The 17216-nt window shown below is 41.8% G+C and overlaps 1 protein-coding gene across 1 annotated transcript in view; it reads left to right on the top strand.

Annotated features, from left to right (window-relative positions):
- The window catches only part of LOC128264920 (dnaJ homolog subfamily C member 16), a 208288-nt gene extending 191489 nt beyond the window's left edge, over positions 1 to 16799 (top strand). The window contains exon 7 of the mRNA XM_053000639.1: positions 16415 to 16799. Within this exon, the coding sequence (XP_052856599.1) occupies positions 16415 to 16633 (219 nt within the window). The 3' untranslated portion in view covers positions 16634 to 16799. The remainder of the gene's footprint in view (positions 1 to 16414) is intronic.
- Positions 16800 to 17216: the final 417 nt, after the last annotated feature.

Below are 17216 nucleotides of genomic sequence, written 5' to 3'. Positions count from 1 at the left end.
TTACATTTCGAGGGTGTAAAGCAAATGTACAAGCTATGTCTTGTCGCTTCTGGCCCAGCTGCCTGAAGAGTCTCTTATGGGAGTTACTGTTTCGGCCGGCGCACTTAGATTTGGGTGGGCCCTCCACAAGGGATGCTTGGTGCTGGTGGGTGAAAGTTTCTCAATGTACTGGCGTTGTGCTTTTTCTTCTTCGTACCTTAGAGCCCTGGTAAGTCTGCGACCAGCTTCCTTCAGGCTATGTTTTGAGGATGGCGATCTGCTGGTTTGCCAAGCACGTCTCAAACGTCTTTTTTCCAAAACAAGCTGTTCGATTTCATGGGTAGTTTTGTTTTGGTGTATGTGCCCATCCCTCCCTTGCGGTGTAGAGACTGGCTGCTGCGACGAGTACAGACTCCAGTGCATCAGCATAGCAGTCGAAGTCCTCCTTCGTGTTGACCTGTGGGATAGTTCAATGTGGGAACTTACGTACTTTTTGAACTTCAGCCAGTTGGTTCGATGCTATTAGCAGCTATTAGCACCGGTGAGTGGTCCGATTATAAATCCAAAAGCGATTTTGCAGATATTAGATTGCGAGGAATATTTTTTGTCACAGCAAAATCAATTAAATCAGGTAGTTTTATAGGATCTGTAGGCCAGTATGTAGGACCGCCTGGTGAAACGTAGTCCAGTTTGTTGCATGTTTTGATGAGTGCATTATACAGTTGCCTTCCTTTGGGTGCCAGTGTGTGTGCTTGGAGTTGTAATCACCTGCTGCTATGAATCGTTCTCCAAGTGAATTGTAGAAGTCCATGAATTGGTCTTCGGAGACTGTAAAGCGGGGTGGGCAGTAGACAGCGGCAATGGCAAGGTTTTAGTTGCCCAATTGTAATTTTATCGATGTAGCTTGCAGATAATTTTTTGCAAACCGTTGGTGATAGTGGTGTTTGATACGGTCTCTTATTAGGATGCCGGTTCCGCCGTGTGCTTTACCATCTGTATGGTCGGTGCCGTAGAACGTGTATCCCCGTATTTGAAACTTATATTTGCTGGTGAGATGCGTTTCTGCCAGCAACATAACGTCGATGTGGTTTCCGTTCAGAAATTGAGTTATTTCAGGTATATGCCGTGAAACACCGTTGGCGTTCCACAGAGTTTTTTGAAGGCTAGGCAAAATTTATTTGGACTGCTAGCTGCAAGCATTTGTAACAAGATATTTTGGTTTTGCATTAGAGTTTCCATCATATTTTGTTGCAAAGTTATCATCATAGTTTCCATGTTACTTTGTGGCTGTCCCATGGCCTGCTGTATATTATCAATTTTCGGCTGTATGTGAGATGTGCCTGATCTTAGACCACTGGCGTAGGAAATGTCGTTGGTATTCGTTGAAGGCCCAAATGATGACCTGGCTGCTTTTGCGAAGAAAACTTCCAATGTCGTTTGTGATTTCATGTAACTGTTCTGGCGTGCCGTTGTCGCTCGTTGCATCTCCTTGTAGACTGGAAAGCTTTTGTAGTTTGCTGTGTGGTTTCCTTGACAGTTTACACACTTTTTAGAGTCTTCCTTGTTGGCAGGGCAGGGTTCGGAGCCGTGGCAGTTTCCACAAGCTACACAAACTGACCTGAGGGTGCAGTAAGCCCTGGCGTGTCCGTATTCCTGGCAGTTTGTGCATTGCACTGGCCCGTTCCGTTTGTGCGGCTCTTCTACTGTGATCCTACGGTGCAGAAGGTACTGCAACTTGTATTTCTGCTGTCTGGCTCCAGCTCGACCTGGAAAAGTGGTTGTGGCTTTTTATTTTTGTTTATAATATTTATAAAATTTTTTGCGCAAAAACCGTTTTCTTTTATAGCCTCTATAACTATTCACTATTCCCTTCTATTCCCTTGAGCACAACTTGTAAGCCTTTGCAAATTTTCAGCTGGTACGTGTAGTTATTCTTTTTGAAATCGTTTAAGTACTTCGACACTGCTCGGAAATCATCTTCTGTTTTGGTTTGAAGTTTGGTTTCGCTTATATTCCCTTTCACAAGCGGAATAACATGAAAGCTATCTTTTCCGACAAGCTCAACTATTTTGTTGACTAGGACGTTGGAGACCTTCTCCCTAACATAGATAGGTGGGGGCTTAAGTTTCATTGGGGCTAATTCTTCAAAATCTGTTTCAGGCTCCGCCAGAATGGAAAATCTATTTTCATTTAATGGCCCGAGATTTTCAGGGCCTTTGTTGGTACGGTTTATGTTGGGCATATTGCCGTCATATTTTTTTGGGACTGTTAGTTTGCGCTTGTAAATATTAATGTAGCGATCCATGCCTGTCTGCATGGCCGAACCCGCTTGCGGAATTGACATTTCACCTACCGTAGCTTTGTTTTTGCCGTTTGACCCGATTTTTGCACTTGGTTGTGTTGTTGCTTTACCCATTGCTGGCGACAGAGACCGTTGTAGTTGACGTAGAAGTTGCTGTTGTTGTTGCACTAGGGAGCAGAAGCTCGGTTGGAGTTTTGCATTGCTCACTCCATGGCGTTTGAGCTGTGAAAAGTAGGGCGGGAGAGCAAGAACTAGCTCTCTGGTTTTCGGCGGTCAGTAAACTTCCACTTTCATGCGCTTTCGGTTCTAGAGTATTACTAGTGAATGAGAAATAAGCATTGTTGCGGGCCAAGGAGAGACGACGTTTGTCTTGCTCTCTTTGAGTTTTTTCACGGGCTTCATCTTGTTGTTTTTGGCGTTGAGTGCGCTGATCCACGTTCTTACTCTTTTGTTTATTGTTAGAGCGTAAAGATTAATACATTAATTAATTAAAACTTTAGTTTACGATATGCGATATTAGCATCGCGAATCGCAAAACCTCGCGTTTATAATTTTTTTTCGAACGTTTTCGACTGAGTGACTAATTGTTTTTCCGGAGCGTTAAGAATACACATTTACACGTGACCGGAACCAAATGACTTCAACAGTTATGGAACGAAAAACTTCTTTGTTATGAGAGACTTCCTTTAATGCAGAAAGTGTCATTCCTTCGAGTACGATTCGTTCAAAACAACATCCTTGAGATACGCGGATTTTGTGACGGAGTGCTCTACCAGCCATGTTACAATAACTAAAGGAAGTCTCGTCAGCTGTTGTTGACGGAAAAGGTTGTGTGCGGACGAATTTTTAAAAACATGAACCCTTATATATGTCCAATTCATATACAAAATTAAATAGTTGAATCTGATATTTTTAGGTCTTGCTAATGATAATTTTAAAATAACAAAAAAGTGTTAAGAAAACTGCTGAAAATGTAAATATGTATACAAAAATTATATTTTAAGATAAGAATTCAATTTTAAGGTTCTTACTTCTCAAAAAACTTGCTCTACAGAAACAAAAATAATGACTAGTATCCCACTCAAAATTAATAAAAAATTAAATTATGTAACATTTTTGTATTGTAAACCGACACATTCTATTGTTGTGTCGCTTGCACTTGCTAGGCCGAGCACGATAAGACTACTTTTAGTTATTGTATCATGCTACCAGCTAAGCTTATCAGCTCCAGGCTTTCGATGCATGGGCCGGCATACTTAACGAAAAGCAAGGACCAGTGTCCGGAATCCTTTACACTCAATGTACCATCATTGGAGACTAGGAAAATAATCTTATTCGTTAATTCATTCATTCGCAAAAATGCAACGTCTTCTGCAACTTTAAAGACGTGCTTATTGTTTAAACAGCTTTAGGCCTCAACAAGCATTAATTACCTGCTTGCTTGTAAGCAATTGAATCAGGTGATTTTGATTCCCCATAGTTGCATGAATGATTCAGTAATTAAAGGCGTGTAGGTCCCGACTATTAGACACTTGCTTATTACTTTCAAAGTAAATAACCCCCAGAAAACCATTGGGCTTTAGTTGCTGCCATTTTCCAAACTACAGGGTACTACTTCAAGATAAAAGCAAGCAGTTCCTTTTACTTTTAAAATAATGTAATAAATATATACAGATTTAAACCTGGCCTTTAACACATCTCATAGTGACATGACAGACTTTCGCTATGACAAAACTAGAACCTGCATGTCAAGTCACAAACGTCTGGCTTTATACCTTTTCAAAAATGGTAGACTGTTATAAGTTCCTTCCTTTAAAATTGATAAGTAATACTGCTATACTTTTGATCTATTTCAGAGAATCTTAAAAATAACAAATGTTCTTTTGGACACAATGGAGGATCCTGAGGTCGGAACTTTTCTTGAAAAATGTAACTTTGAAGAGTCTGAGGCAGAAGCAAATATTCTTTTGGAAGATAATTTACTTAATAGCCTGGATGATTGGCTTGTTAGATTGTTTGATGGGAGAACACAAAAATACTATATAAACTATTGGCCGGACTTTTCAACAAAGTGATAACTAAGAAGTGCTAATGTAAAACTAAAAAAAAATCAAGCAAATGTAAACCCTTATAAATAATCTGGCCTGTCTAACGTTTGAATTCTGTTACTTAATATCACTGCATAATAAATAAAACTTTAAACATTTGCTTTGAATAAAGTTATTTAAACAATGCCCTTTCAGGGCAAAAAAAAATTGAACAACTTGGTTTTCATTTTTAAAATCAATAACATGTTCATTTCAGATTTGGTGCCGACTAGACATCTGCGTAACTGCGCGCATAACGTCCGAAAAAACGTCAGATCCTAAAATAATAGCCAATGTGAATGGGAATTGAGATTCGTTTGGGGTGAAATGCTCGCGCCATTGAGGCATTGTGAACCAGGATCGTTGCCGTATGATGTAATTTGGGATCTCTGTGTTGCAGCAAAGCAGTTAGTGACGATGCCGGAGCCCGTGTTTCAGGCTGGTGTTAAGATGGAGTGATGGATGCCGTTCTTTTAACTTGATGGGGTGACTGTGAACCGATGGAGGAAGATTTCGACCTCGGTCGCGGAGAAGGCGTTGTTTCCGGACGTGTATTAGTGTGGGGTGATCGGCAGGGTCTACCCGAGTCTTCGTGATCAAGGCAGTCAGCACAGTACCCGACGACTAGTACTGCCCTGAGTCGTTTCTACATGTTCAGCCTCAGAAAACGACCGCACTTCTTGAGAGGGTAGACGCCTCAGCAAACTCGGCATCGGTAGGAATTAATATCACGATTACATTAACGCTCATTGCCTTGTACCTACTCTCGGCGTGGGTGTTGCGGCATTATGGGATGAGGACGTGAATGAATGAATGGATGTAGATGATCTGAAAGATTAAATTAATAATGAAACTAGTGATGACTAGTAGCGTTGCGAATTATTCAAACGTATACTTAGAAGTAGCCATAAGTTTCTAAAAATGAGCCTTAAAGATTTTCCCTCCCTCTTCCCATACCCAGTCCATGTGGGGAGCACCGGGAGGGATAAATCGTCACTTAAGCTTTTGATGCTGGTATGTATTCAAAAGTAGTCTCTTTGTAGATTCAAAAAGGTCGGAGTTTAAGGCTTTAGTTGCACCGACATAGTCTTTACCATTACATGGGCAGTCACGCTATAAAGCGGGCAAAGGCAGCAAGAAATGCTTCGAGTGATAAATCGGCTCGTAAAACTCTTTATTTTGAACGGACCCGCAAAGTGTATAATGCAAACTTTACATGCTCACGATAACGGCCTTTACAATACTTTTTAAATTTGGGATCTGTTTTAGGATATTATGGATGTGAAACAAACCAACAAACGCGACAAATGACTGGCTGCTGAGAACAAAATAGAATATCATTCGTTGTAGGACATGGAGTCTGGCGCTTGAACACGTCCACAAGCTCACAGCACCTTCTCTTATCTATAACAGGATTGTGACTTACAATTGATCTGGCCACTGAAAGATGATCCTTCTTTTTGAGAAGTCCACGTTCATTCCGATAAGTGTTATTATTTCCAAAGCCACTTATAGTTTTGAATCTTTAAGCTTAAACGTCGACGATCGCATTGCTCGGAAAGCTTTGCAAGATAGATTGGCACTACTCGGCCGGGTCGATGGGCGGCTCATCATCTCTGGTCAATTCTCTTAGCCACAACTTCTGCATCAACAACTTTGCACGGACGACGAACGGAGCCAGCCTACTGGTCGCTTTTTGTTTGATAATATTCTTTTACAGCAAGAATGCCGAGGTCCCTGTGGATGTTTTGGTTGCGAAAATACCATGGTGCCCCAGTGAAAGTTATTTTCGATTGTGCGCGCTGAATGAAGTCTATGTTGCTGCTGCTCGCGTTCCCTCATAGCTGGGAGCCATACGTCCAGAGTATAGCAGATCGAGCGTTTAAGATCCAGTGGAAGCTGCTGCTTTTTAGTTTTAGATGTAGTTTCATGCATTCGATATGTCTTCTCCAGGTTAGACGTCTCTCATGTGAAAGCCGAGATACGTTACATCGTTGACTTGGGGAATCTGTTTTGTTGTTGCTCGGTTTGGGCACCTAGAGCGACTTAGGATTGCAGTGTCGTTAGCGAACGTAGATGTTGTTAGCTGCTCGTTCGTAGGAATATCCGCTGTATATAGGACGAACATAATAGGTCGAAGAGCGCTTCCCAGCGGGACTCCAGCTTCGATAATTATTGGTCAGTAGGATGAAGGAATTGTGAGGTCTTTTCCGGGTTTCGGTATCATTATGATAGTAGATTTTTCCAATTTCTAGGATAGTAGCCGAGACGTATTATCCCATTGAAGAGTTTACAAATAACCTTGATAGCAGAGTTTGGAAGTTCAATTATCATTTTTGGGGTTGTAAGGTCACCGCCCGGGGCCTTTTTCGGTTTCATTTCCCCTATCCGCGATCTCCTTTGATTGAAACAGTGTTGATACGTAATTAGTTTCAGATTCGGTTTGTGGTAACACAAATGGACCAGTGGTTAAGTTCGGCTGGAAGACTTTTCGCAAATGTGAAGCAAAAGTTTCGGGTCTATCTTCGTCGCTGCGGGCCCAGCTACCTGATGAATTTCTTATCGGAGTGACTGTTTCGATTGAAAAGCTCAGGTTTGGGTGGGCCTTCTACAGAGGATATTTTGTAATGGTACCGTAGTTGTGCGTTTTCAGCGTCTTTCTTCGGGGCTCAGTTTAGTGTGCGTGTGGCTTCCTTGGGACGTTGTTTTAAGGATGGCGATCTGTTGGTTTGCCAAGCAAGTCGCAGTCGCCTCTTTTCCAGTACAAGCCAATTATTTGGACTGCTTTGCTGGAAGCAACTGTAACACCATGCTCTGGTTTTAAACCAGTGTTTGCATGGTGGTTTTCATAGTACAGATATTCCATCGTACTTTGTTGCATGGTAACCATCACTGATTCCAGTGAGCTTTGTTACTGTCCTGCGACCTGCTGAAGGTTTCCTAGATTAGACTGGAGTGGGTTTTCCATTCCTGATCGAAGGCATCGGCGTATTAGAAGCCCTTCTGGTTATTAAGCTGACCAAATGAGGAGTGAGTGTTTTCCGGCAGTAACATTCTGATTTTATGCAAAAGGCCATCGAGACAGACTTTGTCGAAAGCCTGCGCAACGTCAAGGAATACCGCACTGCAATATTCCCGCAGCTCGAATGCAGTTCGTATTTCTGTTGTTAATCTGTTGACTTGCTCTATTGTTCCTTGGCTTTCTCGAAAGCCAAATTGATGTGCCGGAATAACGTTGTTCTCTTTCAGATATGGGGCTTTGCGCGTCAAAAGGAATTTTTCGAGCAGTTTTGTCGGACACGAGAGTAAACTTATCGGTCTGTATGAAGCTGGTATTGTGTGATCTTTTCCTGACTTTGGGATCATTATGATTACCGATTTTTTTCCATTTTTTTGGGAAGTAGCCAAGTCGTGTAATCCCGTTAAAAAGTTTACAAATTACCTCAACTGCACAGTTTGGGAGTCTTAGGATCACCGCCTGCGGCCTTTTTTGTTTTTAATTGCTCGCTGATGACTTTTGCAACTTCGTTTGGTTGAAACAGAATTGGCGCCGTCTCAGTTCCAATTTGAATTGACGGCGACGGTAGTGTGAATGAATTATTTGCAGGGTTTGGCATTACATTTCGAGGGTGTAAAGCAAATGTACAAGCTCTGTCGCTTCTGGCCCAGCTGCCTGAAGAGTCTCTTATGGGAGTTACTGTTTCGGCCGGCGCACTTAAATTTGGGTGGGCCCTCCACAAGGGATGCTTGGTGCTGGTGGGTGAAAGTTTCTCAATGTACTGGCGTTGTGCTTTTTCTTCTTCGTACCTTAGAGCCCTGGTAAGTCTGCGACCAGCTTCCTTCAGGCTATTTTTTGAGGATGGCGATCTGCTGGTTTGCCAAGCACGTCTCAAACGTCTTTTTTCCAAAACAAGCTGTTCGATTTCAAGGTAAGTTTTGTTTTGGTGTATGTGCCCATCCCTCCCTTGCGGTGTAGAGACTGGCTGCTGCGACGAGTACAGACTCCAGTGCATCAGCATAGCAGTCGAAGTCCTCCTTCGTGTTGACCTGTGGGATAGTTCAATGTGGGAACTTACGTACTTTTTGAACTTCAGCCAGTTGGTTCGATGCGACGTCAGCCTGCAAAAGTGCTCGACTAATTCCAGTCTTTGAAGAAAAGTTATTAGCACTGGTGAGTGGTCCGATTATAAATCCAAAAGCGATTTTGCAGATATTAGATTGCGAGGAATATTTTTTGTCACAGCAAAATCAATTAAATCAGGTAGTTTTATAGGATCTGTAGGCCAGTATGTAGGACCGCCTGGTGAATCGTAGTCCAGTTTGTTGCATGTTTTGATGAGTGCATTATACAGTTGCCTTCCTTTGGGTGCCAGTGTGTGTGCTTGGCGTTGTAATCACCTGCTGCTATGAATCGTTCTCCAAGTGAATTGTAGAAGTCCATGAATTGGTCTTCGGAGACTGTAAAGCGGGGTGGGCAGTAGACAGCGGCAATGGCAAGGCTTGCAGCTTGCAGATAATTTTTTGCAAACCGTTGGTGAAAGTGGTGTTTGATACGGTCTCTTATTAGGATGCCGGTTCCGCCGTGTGCTTTACCATCTGTATGGTCGGTGCCGTAGAACGTGTATCCCCGTATTTGAATTGAATACTTAATAGCCTGGATGATTAACTTGTTAGATTGTTTGATGGGAGAACACAAAAATACTATATAAACTATTGGCCGGACTTTTCAACAAAGTGATAACTAAAAAGTGCTAATGTAAAACTAAAAAAAAAAATCAAGCAAATGTAAGCCCTTATAAATAATCTGGCCTGTCTAACGTTTGAATTCTGTTACCTAATATCACTGCATAATAAATAAAACTTTAAACATTTGCTTTAAATAAAGTTATTTAAACAATGCCCTTTCAGGGCAAAAACAAATTGAACAACTTGGTTTTCATTTTTAAAATCAATAACATGTTCATTTCAGATTTGGTGCCAGCTAGACATCTGCGTAACTGCGCGCATAACGTCCGAAAAAACGTCAGATCCTAAAATAATAGCCAATGTGAATGGGAATTGAGATTCATTTGGGGTGAAATGCTCGCGCCATTGAGGCATTGTGAACCAGGATCGTTGCCGTATGATGTAATTTGGGATCTCTGTGTTGCAGCAAAGCAGTTAGTGACGATGCCGGAGCCCGTGTTTCAGGCTGGTGTTAAGATGGAGTGATGGATGCCGTTCTTTTAACTTGATGGGGTGACTGTGAACCGATGGAGGAGAATTTCGACCTCGGTCGCGGAGAAGGCGTTGTTTCCGGACATGTATTAGTGTGGGGTGATCGGCAGGGTCTACCCGAGTCTTCGTGATCAAGGCAGTCAGCACAGTACCCGACGACTAGTACTGCCCTGAGTCGTTTCTACATGTTCAGCCTCATAAAACGACCGCACTTCTTGAGAGGGTAGACGCCTCAGATTCGGCATCGGTAGGAATTAATATCACGATTACATTAACGCTCATTGGCTTGTACCTACTTTCGGCGTGGGTGTTGCGGCATTATGGGATGAGGACGTGAATGGATGTAGATGATCTGAAAGATTAAATTAATAATGAAACTAGTGATGATTAGTAGCGTTGCGAATTATTCAAACGTATACTTAGAAGTAGTCATAAGTTTCTAAAAATGAGCCTTAAAGATTTTCCCTCCCTCTTCCCATACCCAGCCCATGTGGGGAGCACCGGGAGGGATAAATCGTCACTTAAGCTTTTGATGCTGGTATGTATTCAAAAGTAGTCTCTTTGTAGATTCAAAAAGGTCGGAGTTTAAGGCTCTAGGTGCACCGACATAGTCTTTACCATTACATGGGCAGTCACGCTATAAAGCGGGCAAAGGCAGCAAGAAATGCTTCGAGTGATAAATCGGCTCGTAAAACTCTTTATTTTGAACGGACCCGCAAAGTGTATAATGCAAACTTTACATGCTCAGATAACGGCCTTTACAATACTTTTTAAATTTGGGATCTGTTTTAGGATCCAAATGACTGGCTGCTGAGAACAAAATAGAATATCATTCGTTGTAGGACATGGAGTCTGGCGCTTGAACACGTCCACAAGCTCACAGCACCTTCTCTTATCAATAACAGGATTGTGACTTACAATTGATCTGGCCACTGAAAGATGATTCTTCTTTTTGAGAAGTCCACGTTCATTCCGATAAGTGTTATTATTTCCAAAGCCACTAATAGTTTTGAATCTTTAAGCTTAAACGTCGACGATCGCATTGCTCGGAAAGCTTTGCAAGATAGATTGGCACTACTCGGCCGGGTCGATGGGCGGCTCATCATCTCTGGTCAATTCTCTTAGCCACAACTTCTGCATCAACAACTTTGCACGGACGACGAACGGAGCCAGCCTACTGGTCGCTTTTTGTTTGATAATATTCTTTTACAGCAAGAATGCCGAGGTCCCTGTGGATGTTTTGGTTGCGAAAATACCATGGTGCCCCAGTGAAAGTTATTTTCGATTGTGCGCGCTGAATGAAGTCTATGTTGCTGCTGCTCGCGTTCCCTCATAGCTGGGAGCCATACGTCCAGAGTATAGCAGATCGAGCGTTTAAGATCCAGTGGAAGCTGCTGCTTTTTAGTTTTAGATGTAGTTTCATGCATTCGATATGTCTTCTCCAGGTTAGTCGTCTCTCAGGTGAAAGCCGAGATACGTTACATCGTTGACTTGGGGAATCTGTTTTGTTGTTGCTCGGTTTGGGCACCTAGAGCGACTTAGGATTGCAGTGTCGTTAGCGAACGTAGATGTTGTTAGCTGCTCGTTCGTAGGAATATCCGCTGTATATAGGACGAACATAATAGGTCGAAGAGCGCTTCCCAGCGGGACTCCAGCGTCGATAATTATTGGTCAGTAGGATGAAGGAATTGTGAGGTCTTTTCCGGGTTTCGGTATTATTATGATAGTAGATTTTTCCAATTTCTAGGATAGTAGCCGAGACGTATTATCCCATTGAAGAGTTTACAAATAACCTTGATAGCAGAGTTTGGAAGTTCAATTATCATTTTTGGGGTTGTAAGGTCACCGCCCGGGGCCTTTTTCGGTTTCATTTCCCCTATCCGCGATCTCCTTTGATTGAAACAGTGTTGATACGTAATTAGTTTCAGATTCGGTTTGTGGTAACAAAAATGGACCAGTGGTTGAGTTCGGCTGGAAGACATTTCGGAAATGTGAAGCAAAAGTTTCGGGTCTATCTTCGTCGCTGCGGGCCCAGCTACCTAATGAATTTCTTTTCGGAGTGACTGTTTCTATTGAAAAGCTCAGGTTTGGGTGGGCCTTCTACAGAGGATATTTTGTAATGGTACCGTAGTTGTGCGTTTTCAGCGTCTTTCTTCGGGGCTCAGTTTAGTGTGAGTGTGGCTTCCTTGGGACGTTGTTTTAAGGATGGCGATCTGTTGGTTTGCCAAGCAAGTCGCAGTCGCCTCTTTTCCAGTACAAGCCAATTATTTGGACTGCTTTGCTGCAAGCAACTGTAACACCATGCTCTGGTTTTAAACCAGTGTTTGCATGGTCGTTTTCATAGTACAGATATTCCATCGTACTTTGTTGCATGGTAACCATCACTGATTCCAGTGAGCTTTGTTACTGTCCTGCGACCTGCTGAAGGTTTCCTAGATTAGACTGGAGTGGGTTTTCCATTCCTGATCGAAGGCATCGGCGTATTAGAAGCCCTTCTGGTTATTAAGCTGACCAAATGAGGAGTGAGTGTTTTCCGGCAGTAACATTCTGATTTTATGCATAAGGCCATCGAGCCAGACTTTGTCGAAAGCCTGCGCAACGTCAAGGAATACCGCACTGCAGTATTCCCGAAGCTCGAATGCAGTTCGTATTTCTGTTGTTAATCTGTTGACTTGCTCTATTGTTCCATGGCTTTCTCGAAAGCCAAATTGATGTGCCGGAATAACGTTGTTCTCTTTCAGATATGGGGCTTTGCGCGTCAAAAGGAATTTTTCGAGCAGTTTTGACGGACACGAGATGGTTTTGACGGTCTGTATGAAGCTGGTATTGTGTGATCTTTTCCTGACTTTGGGATCATTATGATTACCGATTTTTTTCCATTTTTTTGGGAAGTAGCCAAGTCGTGTAATCCCGTTAAAAAGTTTACAAATTACCTCAACTGCACAGTTTGGGAGTCTTAGTATCACCGCCTGCGGCCTTTTTTGTTTTTAATTGCTCGCTGATGACTTTTGCAACTTCGTTTGGTTGAAACATAATTGGCGCCGTCTCAGTTCCAATTTGAGTTGACGGCGACGGTAGTGTGAATGAATTATTTGCATTTCGAGGGTGTAAAGCAAATGTACAAGCTCTGTCTTTGTCGCTTCTGGCCCAGCTGCCTGAAGAGTCTCTTATGGGAGTTACTGTTTCGGCCGGCGCACTTAAATTTGGGTGGGCCCTCCACAAGGGATGCTTGGTGCTGGTGGGTGAAAGTTTCTCAATGTACTGGCGTTGTGCTTTTTCTTCTTCGTACCTTAGAGCCCTGGTAAGTCTGCGATCAGCTTCCTTCAGGCTATTTTTTGAGGATGGCGATCTGCTGGTTTGCCAAGCACGTCTCAAACGTCTTTTTTCCAAAACAAGCTGTTCGATTTCAAGGTTAGTTTTGTTTTGGTGTATGTGCCCATCCCTCCCTTGCGGTGTAGAGACTGGCTGCTGCGACGAGTACAGACTCCAGTGCATCAGCATAGCAGTCGAAGTCCTCCTTCGTGTAGTTCAATGTGGGAACTTACGTACTTTTTGAACTTCAGCCAGTTGGTTCGATGCGACGTCAGCCTGCAAAGGTGCTCGACTAATTCCAGTCTTTGAAGAAAAGTGGAGTGGTCCGATTATAAATCCAAAAGCGATTTTGCAGATATTAGATTGCGAGGAATATTTTTTGTCACAGCAAAATCAATTAAATCAGGTAGTTTTATAGGATCTGTAGGCCAGTATGTAGGACCGCCTGGTGAATCGTAGTCCAGTTTGTTGCATGTTTTGATGAGTGCATTATACAGTTGCCTTCCTTTGGGTGCCAGTGTGTGTGCTGCTGCTATGAATCGTTCTCCAAGTGAATTGTAGAAGTCCATGAATTGGTCTTCGGAGACTGTAAAGCGGGGTGGGCAGTAGACAGCGGCAATGGCAAGGTTTTAGTTGCCCAATTGTAATTTTATCGATGTAGCTTGCAGATAATTTTTTGCAAACCGTTGGTGAAAGTGGTGTTTGATACGGTCTCTTATTAGGATGCCGGTTCCGCCGTGTGCTTTACCATCTGTATGGTCGGTGCCGTAGAACGTGTATCCCCGTATTTGAAACTTATATTTGCTGGTGAGATGCGTTTCTGCCAGCAACATAACGTCGATGTGGTTTCCGTTCAGAAATTGAGTTATTTCAGGTATATGCCGTGAAACACCGTTGGCGTTCCACAGAGTTTTTTGAAGGCTAGGCAAAATTTATTTGGACTGCTAGCTGCAAGCATTTGTAACAAGATATTTTGGTTTTGCATTAGAGTTTCCATCATATTTTGTTGCAAAGTTATCATCATAGTTTCCATGTTACTTTGTGGCTGTCCCATGTCCTGCTGTATATTATCAATTTCGACCTGGCTGCTTTTGCGAAGAAAACTTCCAATGTCGTTTGTGATTTCATGTAACTGTTCTGGCGTGCCGTTGTCGCTCGTTGCATCTCCTTGTAGACTGGACAGCCTCTGTAGTTTGCTGTGTGGTTTCCTTGACAGTTTACACACTTTTTAGAGTCTTCCTTGTTGGCAGGGCAGGGTTCGGAGCCGTGGCAGTTTCCACAAGCTACACAAACTGACCTGAGGGTGCAGTAAGCCCTGGCGTGTCCGTATTCCTGGCAGTTTGTGCATTGCACTGGCCCGTTCCGTTTGGGCGGCTCTTCTACTGTGATCCTATGGTGCAGAAGGTACTGCAACTTGTATATCTGCTGTCTGGCTCCAGCTCGACCTGGAAAAGTGGTTTTGGCTTTTTGTTTTTGTTTATAATATTTATAAAAATTTTTGCGCAAAAACCGTTTTCTTTTATAGCCTCTATAACTATTCACTATTCCCTTTTATTCCCTTGAGCACAACTTGTAAGCCTTTGCAAATTTTCAGCTGGTACGTGTAGTTATTCTTTTTGAAATCGCGACACTGCTCGGAAATCATCTTGTGTTTTGGTTTGAAGTTTGGTTTCGCTGGTTTCATAAGCGGAATAACATGAAAGCTATCTTTTCCGACAAGCTCAACTATTTTGTTTAATAGGACGTTGGAGACCTTCTCCCGAACATAGATAGGTGGGGGCTTAAGTTTCTTTGGGACTAATTCTTCAGACTCTGTTTCAGGCTCCGCCAGAATGGAAAATCTATTTTAATTTAATGGCCCGAGATTTTCAGGGCCTTTGTTGGTAGGGTTTATGTTGGGCATATTGCCGTCAGATTTTTTTGGGACTGTTAGCTTGCGCTACGGGCCAAGGAGAGACGACGTTTGTCTTGCTCTCCTTGAGTTTTTGCACGGGCTTCATCTTGTTGTTTTTGGCGTTGAGTGCGCTGATCCACGTTATTACTCTTTCGTTTATTGTTAGTGCGGAAAAATAATTAATTAATTAATTAATTAAAACTTTAGTTACGATACGCGATATTAGCATCGCGAATCGCAAAACCTCGCGTTTATAAATTTTTTCGAACGTTTTCGACTGAGTGACTAATTGTTTTTCCGGAGCGTTAAGAATACACGTTTACACGTGACCGGAACCAAATGACTTCAACAGTTATGGAACGAAAAACTTCTTTGGGATGAGAGCCTTCCTTCAATGCAGGAAGTATCATTCCTTCGAGTACGATTCGTTCAAAACAACATCCTTGAGATACGCGGATTTTGTGACGGAGTGCTCTACCAGCCATGTTACAATAACTAAAGGAAGTCTCGTCAGCTGTTGTTGACGGAAAAGGTTGTGTGCGGACGAATTTTTAAAAACATTAACCCTTATATATGTCCAATTCATAGACAAAATTAAATAGTTGAATCTGATATTTTTAGGTCTTGCTAATGATAATTTTAAAATAACAAAAAATTGTTAAGAAAACTGCAGAAAATGTAAATATGTAATTAAATAACTTAGATATAAAAAAAATAATATATTAAGAGAAGAATTCAATTTTAAGGTTTTTACTTATCAAAAAACTTTCCCTACAGAAACAAAAATAATGACTAGTATCCCACTCAAAATTAATAAAAAATTAAATTATGTAACATTTTTGTATTGTAAGAGGCAAATTTTAAGCCCTCGCACCATCTAAGGGTAAACTGACACATTCTATTGTTGTATCGCTTGCACTTGCTAGGCCGAGCACGATAAGACTACTTTTAGTTATTGTATCATGCTACCAGCTGAGCTTATCAGCTCCAGGCTTTCGATGCATGGGCCGGCATACTTAACGAAAAGCAAGGACCAGTGTCCGGAATCCCTTACACTCAATGTACCATCATTGGAGACTAGGAAAATAATCTTATTCGTTAATTCATTCATTCGCAAAAATGCAACGTCTTCTGCAACCTTAAAGCCGTGCTTATTTGTTTAAACAGCTTTAGGCCTCAACAAGCATTAATTACCTGCTTGCTTGTAAGCAATTGAATCAGGTGATTTTGATTCCCCATAGTTGTCTGCATGAATGATTCAGTAATTAAAGGCGTGTAGGTCCCGACTATTAGACACTTGCTTATTACTTTCAAAATAAATAACCCCCAGAAAACCATTGGGCTTTAGTTGCTGCCATTTTCCAAACTACAGGGTACTACTTCAAGATAAAAGCAAGCAGTTCCTTTTACTTTTAAAATAATGTAATAAATATATACAGATTTAAACCTGGCCTTTAACACATCTCATAGTGACATGACAGACTTTCGCTATGACAAAACTAGAACCTGCATGTCAAGTCACAAACGTCTGGCTTTATACCTTTTCAAAAATGGTAGACTGTTATAAGTTCCTTCCTTTTTAAAATTGATAAGTAATACTGCTATACTTTTGTTCTATTTCAGAGAATCTTAAAAATAACAAATGTTCTTTTGGACACAATGGAGGATCCTGAGGTCGGAACTTTTCTTGAAAAATGTAACTCTGAAGAGTCTGAGGCAGAAGCAAATATTCTTTTGGAAGATAATTTACTTAATAGCCTGGATGATTGGCTTGTTAGATTGTTTGATGGGAGAACACAAAAATACTATATAAACTATTGGCCGGACTTTTCAACAAAGTGATAACTAAGAAGTGCTAATGTAAAACTAAAAAAAAAATCAAGCATATGTAAACCCTTATAAATAATCTGGCCTGTCTAACGTTTGAATTCTGTTACCTAATATCACTGCATAATAAATAAAACTTTAAACATTTGCTTTAAATAAAGTTATTTAAACAATGCCCTTTCAGGGCAAAAACAAATTGAACAACTTGGTTTTCATTTTTAAAATCAATAACATGTTCATTTCAGATTTGGTGCCAGGTAGACATCTGCGTAACTGCGCGCATAACGTCCGAAAAAACGTCAGATCCTAAAATAATAGCCAATGTGAATGGGAATTAAGATTCATTTGGGGTGAAATGCTCGCGCCATTGAGGCATTGTGAACCAGGATCGTTGCCGTATGATGTAATTTGGGATCTCTGTGTTGCAGCAAAGCAGTTAGTGACGATGCCGGAGCCCGTGTTTCAGGCTGGTGTTAAGATGGAGTGATGGATGCCGTTCTTTTAACTTGATGGGGTGACTGTGAACCGATGGAGGAAGATTTCGACCTCGGTCGCGGAGAAGGCGTTGTTTCCGGACGTGTATTAGTGTGGGGTGATC

The sequence above is a fragment of the Drosophila gunungcola genome, unplaced genomic scaffold (assembly GCF_025200985.1).
Source record: "Drosophila gunungcola strain Sukarami unplaced genomic scaffold, Dgunungcola_SK_2 000085F, whole genome shotgun sequence".
In the NCBI taxonomy this organism is placed as follows: Eukaryota; Metazoa; Arthropoda; class Insecta; order Diptera; family Drosophilidae; genus Drosophila; species Drosophila gunungcola.
This window is presented reverse-complemented; position numbering and strand designations above follow the sequence as displayed.